Source organism: Trachypithecus francoisi, unplaced genomic scaffold, assembly GCF_009764315.1.
Source record: "Trachypithecus francoisi isolate TF-2019V2 unplaced genomic scaffold, Tfra_2.0 Lachesis_group8, whole genome shotgun sequence".
Classification (NCBI taxonomy): domain Eukaryota; kingdom Metazoa; phylum Chordata; class Mammalia; order Primates; family Cercopithecidae; genus Trachypithecus; species Trachypithecus francoisi.
The window spans coordinates 76,336,121-76,354,135 of record NW_022681473.1 but is presented as its reverse complement, the minus strand read 5'-3'; the positions used below and the strand labels follow the sequence as shown (position 1 = coordinate 76,354,135).

At 40.5% G+C, this 18,015-nt stretch overlaps 1 protein-coding gene and 1 long non-coding RNA gene across 2 annotated transcripts in view; one reads left to right on the top strand and one right to left on the bottom strand.

The window, feature by feature from the left end:
* The window catches only part of LOC117081160, a 96,560-nt gene that overhangs the window by 21,834 nt on the left and 56,711 nt on the right, over window positions 1-18,015 (top strand). The window lies entirely within an intron of this gene.
* The window catches only part of CCDC81 (coiled-coil domain containing 81), a 53,698-nt gene that overhangs the window by 6,251 nt on the left and 29,432 nt on the right, over window positions 1-18,015 (bottom strand). The window contains exons 7-13 of the mRNA XM_033206858.1: window positions 15,207-15,330; window positions 9,138-9,225; window positions 8,550-8,693; window positions 7,473-7,577; window positions 4,267-4,439; window positions 1,775-1,853; window positions 1,317-1,537 (exon numbers count right to left, since the gene is read on the bottom strand). Of these exons, the coding sequence (XP_033062749.1) occupies window positions 1,317-1,537; window positions 1,775-1,853; window positions 4,267-4,439; window positions 7,473-7,577; window positions 8,550-8,693; window positions 9,138-9,225; window positions 15,207-15,330 (934 nt within the window). The remainder of the gene's footprint in view (window positions 1-1,316; window positions 1,538-1,774; window positions 1,854-4,266; window positions 4,440-7,472; window positions 7,578-8,549; window positions 8,694-9,137; window positions 9,226-15,206; window positions 15,331-18,015) is intronic.

Sequence of the window (18,015 nt, the reverse complement as noted above, 5' to 3'; positions counted from 1 at the left end):
TGAGGACAATAAGGCTCAGAGACCTTACGTGTGACATGGCCCAAGTCATACAACTTAAAAGTGACAGAGTTTAACCTTCCTGATTCCAAGCTTAGGAAATAACTAGAGAAGCTAACAGAAGCAGAAGAGGAAGTAGCAATAGTGTTAGCAACAAATACAGAGGGTCCCATATCTGGCTATGGAAAGCACACTTTGCTTCCCACTATGGGACAAGTGATGGCGGTTCTGCTGTTATAAAACAGAAGCTAAAGAGGAGCTGAATGCTTACATAAGGGATTACATTTAAAAAAAAAAAATCAGTGGGAAAGACATCTTCCTTTCAGGCATGTTTAGGCTTTACAAATATATCAGATAAAGGACTTGTACACAGAATATATAAAGAACTTTCAAAACTCAACAATGAGAAAAGAGTTTATAAAATAAGCAAAAGATTTGGATTGATACTTTATACCCTTAACCAAAGAAGATACACGGATGGCAAATAGGCATATGAAATGATGTTCAACATCACTAGTCATTAAAGAAATGCAAATTAAAGCATGAGACACCACTGTACACCTATTAGAACAGCTAAAATTAAAAAGACTGATTGGGCTGGGTGCTGTGGCTCACACCTGTAATCCCAACACTTTGGGAAGCTGAGGCAGGAGGATTGCTTGAACCCAGAAGTTCAAGACCAGCCTGGGCAACATACCCTGTCTCCCCAAAAAGGTTAAAAATTAGCTAGGCATGGTGGCACTCGCCTGTAGTCCCAGATACTCCAGAGGCTGAGGTGGGTGAACTGCTTGAGTCCAGGATGTTGAGACTGCAGTGAGCCATGATCATGCCACTGCACTCCAGTCTGGGTGACAGAGCAAAACCCTGTCTCTAAAATAATAAAATAAAATTAAAATAAATAAAATAAAATAAAATAAATAAAATAAAATAAAATAAAATAAAATAAAATAAATACTGATTACCCCAAATGCCGGGAATGATGGGGAGGACTGGAATTCTCATACACTATTGGATGGGAAGGTAAAGTGGTACAACCACTTTGGAAAACACTAAAATGTCAAGAGAGGTTTTTAAAATTTTACTTAATAACTTTTTCTTCAGATAAGGAATTAGGATAAAACAAGATGAAGCATGTAATAACTTTAAAACAATGTCTCACACAAATAACTCCTCAATGTGTTGGCTATTATTCTTACTATTCTTACTTCTCCACTATTGTATGAGAAAGATGCGGGGCAGGGACAGAGTGGAGAAAGAGAGAGAAAGGAAGCAGAATAAGTGAGGAAAGGTGGAGGGAGAAAGATCAGGAGTCTCCTTACTCTCTTTGTGTCCTCTGAAGCATTTGCAAATCCCGCCTCTGGTCCACTAGTTGATGCAGGATGGCTTTCCTCTTGTGGTTAGCAGCTGCCTCCAGCTGGTGTTTCATGTAATTTTGTTCTCGCTTGTGCTTTTCCACCATCAGTTCACCCTCATTCTTACCAAAGATGGGCTCAGAGGAGTCTGGCTCAAAGGGCGGCAGCCGGGAGGGTTTGTTCTTTATCTTAAACAAAGATACACATAATGCAGAGATACACATAATGCACATAATCATTCTATCAGGGAATAAGCTTTATGCACAACCCTGTAATGTGGTAAAATACCAGTATCTTACAGGAAGGAATGTGGGGCACAAAAACTACCAAATGCATAACACATAAAAATATAACAACTTATACATATTTTAGGATGTTATTGAAGCATTGCATAATTTTAAAAACAATAATATTTGTCCCCTTACCTGTGCATCCAAAGCTCTCTTGTAACACTGTGTTTCTTCCATCTTATCTTTTAAAAATTTCGCTCTTTGCACAGCAAGTCTGGCAGTTAAGAACAGGAGAAGATGGACCACAGTTTTGCAGTCTTTAGTAATACGGATTAACATCATCAAAACAGGTTTAATAAATATTAAATAGGAATAAGAGCCTGGTAAATAAAAATGGATGTTTTATTCTGGTAGCTTTCATTTTAAGAAAGAAAAGAGTAACTCAAATCCATAGGCGGCCGGGCACAGTGGCTCATGTGTGTAATCCCAGCACTTTGGGAGGCTGCAGTGGGCAGATCACTTGAGGTCAGGAGTCCGAGACCAACCTGCCCAACATGGTGAAACCTGTCTCTACTAAAAATACAAAAATTAGCCAGGGGTGGTGGTGGGTGCCTGTAATCCCAGCTACTCAGGAGGCTAAGGCAGGAGAATTGCATGAACCTGGGAGGTGGAGGTTGCAGTAAGCCAAAATCACACCACTGCACTCCAGCCTGGGCAACAGAGCGAGACTCCAGCAAAAAAAAACAACCAAAAAACCAAACCAAAACAAAACAAAAACTCCATAGGCTAGTGAACAGTGTGTTGAACACAGGACAGACAGGACAGGTATAGACAGGTGACTGACCATATTGTCTAAATGGCTTACTACTAAAACAGCAGACACATCACCACCACTCCACCTCTTCCCACACCCACCAGTTATTTTAAAAATCTAGATAAGAAAGCAGGCAGTGACTATTCATTCTATAAACTGATCTATTTTGAAATCTCTTAAGTTACCTATCCTATTAAAAATTATGGTTCTATTATATGTAACTTCTAAAGAACCCATATATGATCTTTCAAGTTGAGTATAATGGAACATATACATTTTATAGAAATACATTTTTTCATCACGGAAGCTTGCTTCTTATTTGTTTTAGGAGTTTCTGTTCACACTATTAACACCCTCCACAGTTGTTCTCCCAATCTCAGCAGCAAAAATGTGGGCCCCCTTAGGCATATATAAACTCCATGTCCCTGACCCTATCCCAGGCCTCAGATAGCCCAATCTGGACCAATCAGATGCTCTTTCCTGAAAATGTGGAATTGGCAGTACCATTCTCCAAGTTTGAGCCGGAACACAGATGATGTCAACTAAGGGGCTGTGTATGTAAGCAGAGGGAAAGCCGCTTTACGTGGCTTTTTACTCACTGGTTCCAGTCCTTCCTACGTTCCCTGTACATTCCTGCCCTCAGGTTCCATGGGACACCCCTACATAATTATAATAAAACCTCAGCTTTGCCATGAGGTCATTTGAACATCCAACAGCTAGGAACAGCTGCTCAAGACGAGTCCCTTTCTTAATCTACTGGTATTGGCAATTGCAAAAACAATACAAGATGATGCTCTGTATTATAGTAATTACAGATTGACCATCACTACTATAATGAAAACTATGACAGCTTTTTCATTTTTGTAATAAAAAATTATGGTACTGATACAGAAGGGAAGTGCTGGGAAGGGAAGAGCATGGTCCCTTTAAATGATATGGAAGTGGGGGAAGGGCATGGTCCCTGGCTAGGACTCCACCCTAGGACGTGGTCCCTGGCTAGGGTTCCACCTGTGCCCATGGACCTAGATGAGGACAGGCATTTTTGTTTTCCTGCCTAAATGTTGCATTTCTCAAGACCACCCTGGTCTGTCACACCCCCATCCTGTGCCTCTAAAAACCCCTGAGACCCTAGCAGGCAGGCACACAAGCGGCTGGACATCAAGAGAAACACATCAGCAGAGGAACACACAAGTGGCTGGACGTTGAGAGGATGTCCAGAGCACACCAACAGGCACTGGCATGCCAGCAGGCTGTCAACCAGCAGAATAATGTGGAGTTTGGCTGAGGTGGTTGGAGGGGAACCCGGGCTGCACAGCAGCCGGACCCCAGGGGAAAACCATCTCCTTTCTGGCTCATCCATCTGTTGAATGCTACTTCCACTCAGTAAAACCTTGCACTCATTCTCCAAGCCCACGTGTGATCCGATTCTTCTGGTATATCAAGGCAAGAACCCTCGGATACAGAAAGCCCTCTCCTTGCGATAAGGCAGGGGTCTAATTGCGCTAACACAAGCCCCCTACAGAGGGCTAAACTAAAAGAGCCCTCTGTAACACATGCCCGCTGGGGCTTCAGGAGCTGTAAACATTCACCCCTAGATGCCGCTGTGTGGCCAGAGCCCCACAGCCTGCCCGTCTGTATGCTCTCCTAGAGGTTTGAGCAGCAGGGCACTGAAGAAACAAGCCACACCCCCATTGCGCGCCCTGCGAGGGGGACAAGAACTTTTCCCATTTCAGTACTGGCTGCTAACTGGGGTAGTTTGCTCAGTTGGTTACAGTGTGCTAATGAAACTACCAATGCTGATTCAATCCTACATGGAAAGTAACCACATGAAAATTCCAAATTCATCTTTCAGAGCATGTGTAGCTGGACTCACTCCTCTGTGAGTTGCACTTGTTCCAGGCGATCCATCAACTCTCTGTATTGTCTTTGCTTTATTTCGTTTTGCTGTCTGTTATCCATTTGTTTCAGGAGACTCCGGGAATATTCCTCTTGCTTAAGAGCATTAAACGCAGGACTGAGTGGCCGTTTGTCAAATAGGAAGGATTTCTAGAGTGAAAGAGAAGCAATTCATTTATGCTAGAATACCAAAAAACAAGGTTAATAATTCAGAAGACTAAAGTCAAACAGAAAATATTTAATTTATAATATTTGCCCAGCCCTCAACACACTGACCAGCTAGTGTTGAGGTAACCCACAGAATCATAAGAGTATGTTCAAGGATAAAGCTGAGTTGAGCTGACTGTGTCACCAAAACACCAGGGGTTTGGTCTAGGTCCTCACAGCACAGAAAGCCAATCACTGAGACAATGATTATTGCCCAGGAAGAAGGCTTTAATTGGGTGCTGTAGCCAAGGAGATGAGAGATCAGTCTCAAATCCATCTCCTTGACCAACTAAAAGCAGGGGTTTATATAGCAGGGAAGAATTGAAACTATGTATGGGAAAACCAGAATTCGGAGGGATAAGGAAGCAATCATGGTCCGTGGAGGGGCCTGGCTCATTGTCTGAATGCAATCATCTGGTGAGTTTCAACTCTTTGATACTTTTTGGAAGGCCTAGTGGTTTTTTCCTGAGGAAGAAACTCAGATAAAACAAACGTTAAGTTTCAAGCTTTAAGACCAAAAGGGTCAATTTCTATGTTTATTTAAAATAAAAACAAAAATAAACAAACAAAAAAAAACCTGTCTGTGGGACAATTGGGTCAATTTCAACTGGAATCCCATTGCTGAAACAGAGGAAAAAGGACTCCATGGAGTAGGTTGTGAGTTAGCATTTACAACATCCAGATGGAAGGAAGAAGGAATTCTGAGTGCATGCAAAATCATGCAAGGACAGAGAGGAACTGGAAAGAGGGCAAACTGAATACCTACTGTGGGCCTGGCCATTCTAGATCCTGGTGATCCAACAGTGAGCAACAACAGAGATCCTCACACTCATCAAGCCTGCATGCTGGTGCAGGAGACAGACAAGGAACAAGAAACGGTACATCGGGTCATTTAAGATAGTGCTAAGTGCTAGGAAGCTCTCTTCCCACCCAGCAAGTGGCTGGGTGGGAAGAGAGCTAAACTGGTTGGTTATTAAGGGAAGGCTTTTCCATGGAGAAGATGAATCACCCTCACTGTAAATATCAGGGAGACCTGTGTTCTATACAGAAGGAACATTAAGTGCAAAGACACTAGATGGAAACAAGCTAGGCATGTTCAGTGAGCAGAAAAAAAGTCTCTGTGGTTGAGGCATAGTGACCAAGGGAAAGGAGAAGGCATAGTGACCAAGAGGAAGGCAAGAGTCAAAGTGTGTAGAATTTGACAGTTGAAGGTGAGGAGTCTAAATTTCATTTTAACTCAATGGGAGGCCAGTGGAGGTTTTCAATGGGAGAATAGTATGTTTTGGTTAACAATATTATAATATCACTTTGGTTGCTATGTGGAGAATAAATTATAGGAGACCAAGAATGCAAGCAGTGAATCTAAGGGAAGTATTGCAGAAGTTGAGCATAACAGTGTGGCTTAGCAGCACTTTCAGTGTGGCAACATTAAAGACGAAGACATTTGGACAGATATTGGATACATTTTGGATGTAAAGGCAACTGGACTTGCAAATGATTGGATGTCAGGAACAGAGAAAGGAATACTGAGATCATGACTAGATAACACGTTTGTGCAAAATGGTTGGTGCGTGATACCACTTACTAACATGAGAAGACAGAAAGGAACAGGTTAAGGAGGGAATCAAAAGTTCTGTTTAGGTCTTTTTAAATTTAAGATGTGTATAGATATATCAAAGAAGAGATACACAGCAGTGATAAATATATATATATATATATATCTGGAGCTTATATATAAGAAGAGAGAACGATCATGCCTAAATTTCAGAAGCCCCATGCTCTCTCTCTCCTTCCTTCCCTGCTTCCCTGCCTGGAATGCTCTTCCTCCCTTGGTTTCTCTGCCTAACTCTTGTATACCAGAAAGTCTTCCCAAATCTCTGGTCTAAGTTAATGAATCTCTTCTTTTGCTCATATAGTGCCCTTTTTCGGAGATTTATCATCACATTGGTTATACCACACAGTTGTCTCTTTAAGTGTCTGTCTCTCCCACTAGAGACCTCTTCAGAAGAGGGAACCTTGAATTCCTAGACACCAGTACAGTGACTGGCATGAAGGAATTCAATAAATGTTTGATGATGAATAAATTATATTTTATTAGATTTACGTCCAGAGTGTCGACTGCCTAGATGGTGGTATATAAAGAGAAAGATTCAGGCAGAAATAAAGGTAGGCACATGATGATTGAAAACATTAAATCAAGCAGTGAAGCAGTTGGCTCACCACCATCTGAATCTGGGTTTCCCAAACATTAATGCAAACACAAATCACCTGGGGATCTTATTCCACCATAGATGCCCATTCAGGGAGTCTGGGGTGGGGCCCTAGATTCAGCATTTCCAGCAAGCTCCCAGGCGATACTGATACTGCTGGTTTTCTTAGGTCCTTGGGCTGGACTTTAGTAGTATATTGCTCCCTCCTCTCCATCCATCCCACATCCTGGTTGAGAATTACCATAATTAACAAGACCTGCAGTGACTAGTGGGAACAGTACAGTGAATATGAGTGGTGTGGCTATAGACACCAGACAACACCTGCCCTAGAAGAAAGCTTCAAACTGCACCACCCACTTTTCAACTCCGCCGCTTTAAAAAAATGGCACAACTGGCCGGGCACGGTGGCTCACACTTGTAATCCCAGCACTTTGGGAAGCCAAGACAGGCAGATCATGAGACCAGGAGTTCAAGACCAGCCTGGCCAACATGGTGAAACCCTGTCTCTACTAAAAATACAAAAGTTAGCAGGGCATGGTGGCAGGCACCTGTAATCGCAGCTGCTTGGGAAGCTGAGGCAGGAGAATGGCTTGAACCTGGGAGGCAGAGGTTGCAGTGAGACGAGACCGCACCATTGCACTCCAGCCTGGGTGATAGAGCAGACTCCGTCTCAAAAAAAAAAAAGGCACAACCTACAACACAGGGAGTGGATCCAAAGACTCACGATGGGCCAGGTGTTAGCAATAGAAATTTTTAAAAGACTTACATAAAATTCTGGTTTCTCATTCTTGTGGCTTCTTATAGCTTCAGCAACTCCAAGATTATAGGCAGCATTTTTCTGATTCTGTTCTCTAGTAGCCAGACTTTTCATCTATTGTATATAAAAAAGTTTTAAATTAAATTTTTAATTACATATTGAAGTGGAGCCTTTAAAAATTTTAATTCTATTACATTAAAATAATCCAGCCATGGTAGAAACCTGCCTTTTGGAGGCAATGGTACCTTCTGTTCTCTCTATAGATTTATAAAAGTAGATTGGGAAAGGTATTTTATTTCCTATTCTTGGCCTTTAGGTACCACCAGAGGGATCTAAGGAATGGAAGAACTCATCACAAATGCAGGAAAGGGCAGTCAGTAGGGTCAATTATTAGACACCACATAAATCTGGATACAGCAAGTGTAAAAATGCCTTTCTGTCTTTGCTTGAAATAAGACATGAATATGAAGGGTAAAAGCCTTCACCAGAGTTGTATTTTATCAGAAATAAAGAAACATAAATCCAATAATTCCACCTTTAAAATTCAGACCTTAGGTTAAAGAAAATCAGTGATATGTGCAAACATTCGACTACATGGATATTCATCCCATTGTTGTTTATTATTAGTGAAAACATCAACACAAGTTTTAGTCTAACAGTAAATACATGATTAGATATGTCACAGTACAGACATATGATGGAACATTTTTAAATTACATTATAGGCTGGGCTCAGGGGGTCATGCCTATAATCCCAGTACTTTGGGAGGCAGAGGCGGGAGGAATGCTTGAACCCAGGAGTTGGAGACCACCCTGGGCAACATGGTGAAACCCCATCTCTACAAAAAATACATAAATTAGCAAGGTGTGGTGACATGTGCCTGTGGTCCCAGCTAATCTGGAGGCTGAGGTAGAAGGATCACCTGAGCCCAAGTAGGTCGAGGCTGCAGTGAGCGGAGGTTGTGCCACTGCATTTCAACCTGGGTGACAGAGTGAGACCCTGTGCCAATAAAAAATAATAATAAATTACATTATATAATCATGTTCTACCGCCCCATATTAAAGACTGATCAAGGTGTCGGATTACCTGGTGTCTGAAGAGAGCCTCCTGATCTTTCAACATCTGATACTGCTGTATGAGTCTCTCATCTTCTATCTCTCTCCTCCTTTCCTCACCGTAGTACAATGGGGAATTTCGTTGTGCTCGTTGCAAACATACATAGCACATTTCCTACAATCCCAAATTTCAGGACAAATAAATTTTTACATTTTACCTTTTTGCTTTCACATTCCCGTCACAAGCTCTCCAAAGGCTAGGTATATCAAGAAACCTGTTTTTAATGGCTATATTAGTGACAGCAAAATGAGATTTGCAGTGTGGACCCCAGAAATACTCTAAAGGATGTTCTGAACTCTCACTTCATCAGAAGTATTTATGAACTCGCACTTCATCAGAAGCAGTTGAAACTTAGAAAGGGATTTCTCAATTCTTTTTTTGTTTACCAGTGCATCTTGACTAGTAGATAGATTTATCACAGTTCAGTTTTGAGCCTGAGTACTTGAGTACTTCAGCCATACTCATATAATTAAGCAAGAGAGATTCCCAGAACTCTCTTTGAGAAACAAAAATCAGTATAAGATTTTGATGAGGCTTATTTGTTTGGAAACACTGTACCTGTCCTGCCTTATCATGATCCTGACAAGCTGGAGATGTTTGGGGCTTCATGTCACTGTCATGTTTCAGACAACCTGGAGATGATAAGCTGTAAAAACAATGCAACATTAATTAATGTTTAATACAGTCTGACCTCAAGAGCAGTAATAATTATAGAAGCCAAGTATAAGATGAAGAAAAATATCTCAGTGATTTAGTTCAGAACAGCTGTATGTGTAGAGGTTAAGAATATGTACCACAGAATCTGAATTTGTGTCAGACGATAAAGGTGGGTTTGAATCCCAGCTTTCTTGCTTACAAGATGACTGACATCAGACCAGCTGTGTAATCTTACAAAATCTCAGTTACCAATTGTGTGAAATGGGGATGAAATTTATTCATTCCACAGAAATGTATTGAGTGCTTACCGTGTACACTGTTCTAAGCACAGGAGAAGCAATGAAGAACAAAATACACACATAGAAAAGTCCCTGCCCTCATGGAATTAACATTCTGATGGAGATAGAGAGCCCAGTGACAAGATAAATAAGTGAACTCTATAGTATATTCCATGATGATAAATGCCTTGCAATGCTGGAGGAATGGAGTGTTAAACTGTAAAGAGAATGGCCAGGGAAGTTCTTACCAAGGAAGTGACATATGAGTAAATACCTGAAGGAAGTAAGGGAACAACAGTGTAGATATCTGATGGAAAAGACATTCCAAGCAAACAAACCAGTGCAGTCCTTCAGTTGGAAGGTGCCTGTGGTCATTGTGGTGGAGGGAGATGAATTAGGGGTGAGTATTAATATTAATATTAGTATTCATTAGAAAATAGGACTGATTATCACCTAAAAAGCAGCTCGAAGAATGAAAATATTTATTTTTTAATTTATTTTATTTTAATTTTTGAGACAGAGTCTCACTCTGTCACCCAGGCTGAAGTACAATGGCGCAATCTCAGCTCACTGCAAACTCTGCCTCCCAAGTTCAAGTGATTCTCCTGCCTCAGCCTCCCGAGTAGCTGGGCTTACAGGTGCACACCACCACACTCAGCTAATTTTTGTATTTTTAGTAGACACAGGGCTTCACCATGTTGATCAGACTGGTCTCGGACTCCTGACCTCATGGTCTGCCCACCTTGGCCTCCCAAAGTGCTGGTATTACAGGTATGAGCCACCTCGCCGGGCCAAGAATAAAACTATTTAAAAGTAGAGAAATAGAGAATAGATTCAGACGCTCAAACATGCATTTAATAGGAGTGCTGAATTTTTAGGATAAAGGAAATGGCAAAGAACAATATTTTAGAAAATAACAGATAAGAATTTTCCAGAAAGTCATGACTCCTAAGAATAGCCATGCAGAACATCAAGAAATAAGAAAAATTCTTAAAAGCTACAAGAAAGAATGACAAACAGATTGACTCAGACGTTGCATCAGGACAACTGTCAGGAGAAAATGGAGCAATATCATTAAAATGCTGAAGGAAAATAACTATGAACCAAGAATCAGCACTCAAGAGTGATAACACAGTAAGAATCATTTTAAGCAATACAAAGAACAAGTGTACTGAAAAGACAGGGAATCATTACAGGATATACTTTAGCAAGAAGAAAAACGAACCCAGGAGGAAGGACAGGGATATAAGAAACAGGCCAGGCGTGGTGGCCCATGCCTGTAATCCCAGCACTTTGGGAGGCCAAGGCAGGGGGATCACTTGAGGTCAGGAGCTCGAGGCCAGTCTGGCCAACATGGTGAAACCCTGTCTCTACTAAAAATACAAAAATAACCAGACATGGTGGTGTGCGCCTGTAATCCCAACTACTCAGGAGGCTGAGGCAGGAGAATTGGTTGAGTGTGGGAGGCGGAGGTTGCAGTGAGCCAAGATCACACCACTGTGCTCCAGTCTGGGAAAAAAAATAAAAAGGAAGAAAAGAAAAGAAAACGAAAAAGAGGAAATGATGGTGACCAAAGAAATTGGTAAACATGTTGGCAAATCCAAATTAATCTTTGACCATAAAATAATACAAATTTTTTAACACTTAAAACCAATTTGAAACAAAAGTTCTAGACAACACAAATACAGGTTTGGAAGGGGATGCAGTTTGAAGGAAATTGAAAGCATACTGAAGAAATGTGGTCAAAGGAAATTCAAAGCATACTAAAGAAATGTGATCAGTCCAACAGAAAAAGGGTAATAATGAAGTTAAATGGACGTAAATAGAAAATACAAAATAAGACAGTAAAGATAGGTTCAAATATACCAATAATTACAACTGAAATTAAAGTCTAGATTGAGTTTTAAAACATCCAAATATAAGCTATTTAGTAGAGACACACATGAAATAGTAAAATACACACAAAAATTCTTAAAATGGCATTAAAAGGCTATTCCAGGTAAAATACTAATCAAATGTTGCATTGTTAATTATGTACTACAGAAATGAAGACAAAAGATTTTAGTAGAGACAAAGGAAAATATTTCATAATGATAAAAGGAACTATCTACCAAAAAATCCCAGACGTGTAGAATTTAGTATTGCTTAAGAAGCAAAAATTGACGTAATTACTGAAAAATATACCATCATGGTTAAAGATTTTTAATATCTCTCTCAAAAAAAATAGTAAGGATTTTAAAGCTTTTAACGACTTATTTTAACAAGGTTTAGCTAATATCTAAATATCTAGAAATTTACGTCTAAGGAATAGTAGTATACAGTGTCTTCAAGTATACATAAAACAATTACCGTAAAAGTACTCAAGCTAGAAAAGAAGGTTCAGCAAATTACAAAGTACCAAATAACTGACATTAAGTGAACCACAGCATAAAATGAGAAAGTGCCCCCACTAAAAACCTCTATTCATTTGGAAAAAGTAATAAAATTTGAGTCTTCTGAATAACCAATGAATTAAGTATTGTATAAGTCTACACTCCCTTACTGCAATTCCAAAATGCAAATGCTCAACTCTGACCTCACTGGTCATGTTTTCTAATTTCTTATAACTTGTTCATACTTTCCATTCTTTTAATTTATGTAAAGATTTTAAACATCTTATTCTATATTCTGTATTTTATAATGTTCAGGATCCAAAATCCTTGAGAGCTCAATTCTTCCATCTTTTTTGTTTCTGATGGCTCTCATTATGTGGCAGCTTATTTCCACGTGGTCTTTGTAATTTTGGATTCTGACCTTATTTTTAGTCCAACTCCATCTGTCAGAAGTCAGGAGCCTGAGATGAAAATAAGATCCTTTAGAGCAGGGGTTGGCAAACTTTTTATGAAAAGGGCCAGAGAGTGAATATTTTAGGCTTTGAGGGCCACACAGTCCCTGACGCAAGTAGCAGGTGCAGATAATATGCAAATGCAGGGGCATAGCAGTGTTTCGGTGAAACTATTTATAAAAACATATGGTGGACTAGATTTGGCTCTCAGTAGAGGACCTTTTCAGATTATTTAGACCACCATATTGCTAGAAGCAGAACCCTTTATTTTTTAATAACTTCTCTTAGGCCTCGAAATCTGGGGTTGGACGAATGCTGATTCCCTAAAAGTTTGATTTAAATAACCTGTCAGATGCAACTGACATGAGGAAGCAATAAGAAATATGTCTCAATCTGGATTCTTATGATCCAAGACGATTCACTTGTATTTTTTTTAATCCTCTAACTTGGAGTGAAAATTTTACAGAATCACTAACCACTACATGCCCTTCAGCACCAGCCAAATTTGCACTTCCTATAGTAGTCACTATTTTGAATAACGATGCCATCTTCTCCCAGTTACCTAAGCCAAAATCTGGGGTCATCTTTGACATCTCCTTCTTAACCTCCCTTAACTAATCCCCAACAGTCAAAGCTAAAGCTTTCCGTCTGATCTTTGTTTCATACCCTTATTACCTTTCCCTAGACGAGTTATACTCAACTGTTAAACTATCTTTCTTAGTTTAAACAAATCTTACTCAAACCCCAATATATAAAACAGAAAAACAGCACACATCCTCCAGTGGAAGTGAGGACATAGAGCCCAGAGTCCCACCCATCTGGGCTGGGTGGGACTCACTCTCAGTCTTTGATGTGCTCTTAAGGCCCTCTGAGGCCTTAGGGTCATTTGTTGGAAATAGATTGCGTAGACTACTGCCTTGATCTGCTAAATTGTGCTACACTTTTCCATTTTATTACACCTCTTCCCCTGCTGCTAATCTTATCCCTCTAGATCATTCTTTACTCTTCTAAAAGAATTTTTTTTTTCAAAATGAAAATGTAATTATGGACTGACATTCCCAAACATGGTGTTTGGGGACTTGGACAGGTTGGTAAATCAGAAAAGATATGTTTTAAACTTCTGTACACTAAATGGTGCAGAAACAAAATTAAAAAGAAAAAAAGAATTAGGAAAATGTTTAAAACATACACATCAATAAACTATTCATATCTATGATATATGAAGTTCTCTTTATAAGAAATACAACTTGTTTTTAAGAAAAATTAAAGCTCCCAGCTGAAAAAGGACACAGGATTCAAGCAGGAAAATTGTAAAAGAACTACAAATGGCTAAGAAACAAGATAAAAATAAATGCAGGCCAGGTGTGGTGGCTCACACCTGTAATCCCAGCACTTTGAGAGACCGAAGTGGGAGAATTGCTTGAGGCCAGGAGTTCTAGACCAGCCTACACAACATACTAAGACCCCATCTCTTCAAAAAAAAAAAAAAAAAAAAAAAAAAAAATCAAAAAAATTAGCTGGTGTGGTGGTGTGCACCTAATAGTCCCAGCTACTTGGGGGTCTGAGACAGTAAAATCACTTGAGCCCAGCAGGCTGAGCTGCAGTGAGCCATGATCATGCCTCTGTTCTTTAGCCTTGGTGACAGAGTGAGATGCTGTCTCAAAAACAAAACAAGAAAAAACCCACTAGAAGTCAAACAAACACAGGTTAAAAACAATAATGAATACCATCATTTCACTTTGCTAAAGTATTAACAAAACTGTAGAAAAGATAGCACTCTGTCATATTACTGTTGCTGAGAGGATAATTTGCTACAATCATGAAGAAGATAATTGGCAATGTGTATCAAAGGCATGAAAATGGACTCACTTCTTATCTCTGAAATGTAAAGTTTTTATCCTATGGAATATCCAGATGTATGCAAAGAATTATGTTTAATTATATTTTCACAACATTATTTATAGTACTTAAAAACTGGAAGCCATCTAAATATCCAATAGCAGATTGGTTAAACAAAAGGTTTAATCTTTCATTAAGATGATGTGCAATTATTTGTTAAGGTTTTGGGATATTTAATATGGGGAAATCACCACTTATTAAATGTAACAAAAATTCATATAATATCTAGATTTTATTTTAAAAGTATGTATATTCCAAGTGTAAGTATCTGTATATATTGTATATGCATTGAAATAAACGACATGCACCATAAGGTTAATACAAAGTTTCCTCTATGTAGAGGGATTATGGGTGATTTTTTGTAACTCTTGCTTTTTTGGTTTCCTCAAAATTTCTATGATAAACATGTATTGTTTTAGTAATCGCACAAAAAGTATTTTTTGGTTAACTTTTTTTTTTTTTTTTTTGAGACGGAGTCTTGGTCTGTCACTCAGGCTGGAGTGCAGTGGTGCAGTCTCGGCTCACTGCAAGCTCTGCCTCCCAGGTTCACGCCATTCTCCTGCCTCAGCCTCCCAAGCAGCTGGGACTACAGGCACCCACCACCACACCCGGCTAATTTTTTGTATTTTTAGTAGAGATGGGGTTTCACTGTGTTAGCCAGAATGGTCTCGATCTCCTGACCTCGTGATCCGGGAAGCCCAAATCTACAAAATACTCTGTGCTATTTTGTTTCCCCCTGTGTCATAACATATATTCTGCTGAATCATAATTTATCCCTCTGCATATGTCTGGCTTCCCACTAGATAGTGAACCTTGGTCACCTTTATTATTCCCATCATGTTGCACGTAGAAAGCTGTCAAGAACACTGGATAAATGAATTAATGAACAATTACAGTTCCCTGCATCAAGCAATGACTCAAAAATATATTTAGTAAAGTAAACAGAAAAAAAAAAAGTCAGTGCATTACCTTTCAGAGGTCATAATCTTCCCACCACTCTCACTTCGGTCAGACTTTTCCAGCAAGCTGACATTTGTCACTTTGGCAGGGAACAAAGCCTGTCTATCTTGAAGTCTCTTGGGTGATGAGATATCTGTAGAATAAAGAATGAATGCAAACGAGTTTCCTTTCAACTCTCAAACCACTAACTGTGTAGTTTTTACTAAGGGAAATTTTCATGTAAGATACACTCTCTTATCTTTAAATAATCACCCCTTGTTCTATTGTGATGTAAAAAAATGTTTTTGCTGTGTATTTGCAAAGAAAGCACTGTGCTAAGTATTTAGAGTACAAAAAGAGGCAACTAACATAAATGCAAGAAGTGGGCTGGATATTACACGACCAGGAGATATGTTAGTTTAGTTAACATTTCTTATGAAAAATGAACAGTGTCAGTTTTACAACTTTGATATCTGTAGATTTAGACATTTTGCCTGTAAAGGTCTTTCAGTAGATATAGTTGAAGAGAAAAATAAGATATAAACAAAAAAGTGAGAGCTTCCATTTGGAGGTCATCTTATGTGCTAACAGTGCTAAGTGCTTTATAATACACATTTACTAAATAACAACTTAGGACAACGATGCAAAATGTGTAAGTCAAAAATAAATGTTATGGGCTTGGCGGAGCAAGATGGCCGAATAGGAACAGCTCCAGTCTCCAACTCCCAGCGCGAGCGACACAGAAGACCGGTGATTTCTGCATTTTCAACTGAGGTACTGGGGTCATCTCTCTAGGGAGTGCCGGACAATCGGTGCGGGTCAGCTGCTGCAGCCTGACCAGCGTGAGCTGAAGCAGGGCGAGGCATCGCCTCACCTGGAAGCGCAAGGGGGAAGGGAATCCCTTTTCCTAGCCAGGGGAACTGAGACACACAACACCTGGAAAATCGGGTAACTCCCACCCCAATACTGCGCTTTAAGGAAACAGGCACACCAGGAGAATATATCCCACACCTGGCCGGGAGGGTCCCACGCCCACGGAGCCTCCCTCACTGCTAACACAGCCGTCTGCCCCGATCTATCCGCAAGGCAGCAGCGAGGCTGGGGGAGGGGCGCCCGCCATTGCTGAGGCTTAAGTAGGTAAACAAAGCCGCTGGGAAGCTCGAACTGGGTGGAGCTCACAGCAGCTCAAGGAAGCCTGCCTGTCTCTGTAGACTCTACCGCTGCGGACAGCGCACAGCTGCAGTCCATTAGGGGAAAGAGCGGGGGCGGTGCAGACGCGAACGACTCTGTCTGACAGCTTTGGGGAGAGCCGTGGATCTCCTAACGCGGAGGTTGAGATCTGAGAACGGACCGACTGAGTAGCCTAGCTGGGAGACATCCCCCACTAAGGGCAGTCTGACACCCCACACCTCACAGGGTGGCATCACCCCTGAGAGGAAACTTCCAAAGAAAGAATCAGACAGGTACACTCACTGTTCAGCAATATTCTATCTTCGGCAACCTCTGCTGCTGATACCCAGGCAAACAGGGTCTGGAGTGGACCTCAAGCAATCTCCAACAGACCAACAGACAGTCCTTCTGACTGTCAGACGGAAAACTATCAAACAGGAAGGACACCTATACCAAAACCCCATCAGTACGTCACCATCATCAAAGTCCAGAGACAGATAAAACCACAAAGATGGGGAAGAAGCAGGGCAGAAAAGCTGGAAATTCAAAAAATAAGAGCACATCTCCCCCTGCAAAGGAGCGCAGCCGATCGCCAGCAACGGATCAAAGCTGGTCAGAGAATGACTTTGACGAGATGAGAGAAGAAGGCTTCAGTCCATCAAACCTCTCAGAGCTAAAGGAGGAATTACGTACCCAGCGCAAAGAAACTAAAAATCTTGAAAACAAAGTGGAAGAATTGACAGCTAGACTAATTAATGCAGAGAAGATCATAAACGAAATGACAGAGATGAAAACCATGACACGAGAAATACGTGACAAATGCACAAGCTTCAGTAACCGACTCGATCAACTGGAAGAAAGAGTATCAGCGATTGAGGATCAAATGAATGAAATGAAGCGAGAAGAGAAACCAAAGAAAAAAGAAGAAAAAGAAATGAACAAAGCCTGCAAGAAGTATGGGATTATGTAAAAAGACCAAATCTACGTCTGATTGGGGTGCCTGAAAGTGAGGGGGAAAATGGAACCAAGTTGGAAAACACTCTTCAGGATATCATCCAGGAGAACTTCCCCAACCTAGTAGGGCAGGCCAACATTCAAATTCAGGAAATACAGAGAACGCCACAAAGATACTCCTCCAGAAGAGCAACTCCAAGACACATAATTGCCAGATTCACCAAAGTTGAAATGAAGGAAAAAATCTTAAGGGCAGCCAGAGAGAAAGGTCGGGTTACCCCAAAGGGAAGCCCATCAGACTAACAGCAGACCTCTCGGCAGAAACTCTACAAGCCAGAAGAGAGTGGGGGCCAATATTCAACGTTCTTAAAGAAAAGAATTTTACCCAGAATTTCATATCCAGCCAAACTAAGCTTCATCAGTGAAGGAGAAATAAAATCCTTTACAGATAAGCAAATGCTTAGAGATTTTGTCACCACCAGGCCTGCCTTACAAGAGACCCTGAAGGAAGCCCTAAACATGGAAAGGAACAAGCGGTACCAGCCATTGCAAAAACATGCCAAAATGGAAAGACCATCGAGGCTAGGAAGAAACTGCATCAACTAACGAGCAAAATAACCAGTTAATATCATAATGACAGGATCAAGTTCACACATAACAATATTAACCTTAAATGTCAATGGACTAAATGCTCCAATTAAAAGACACAGACTGG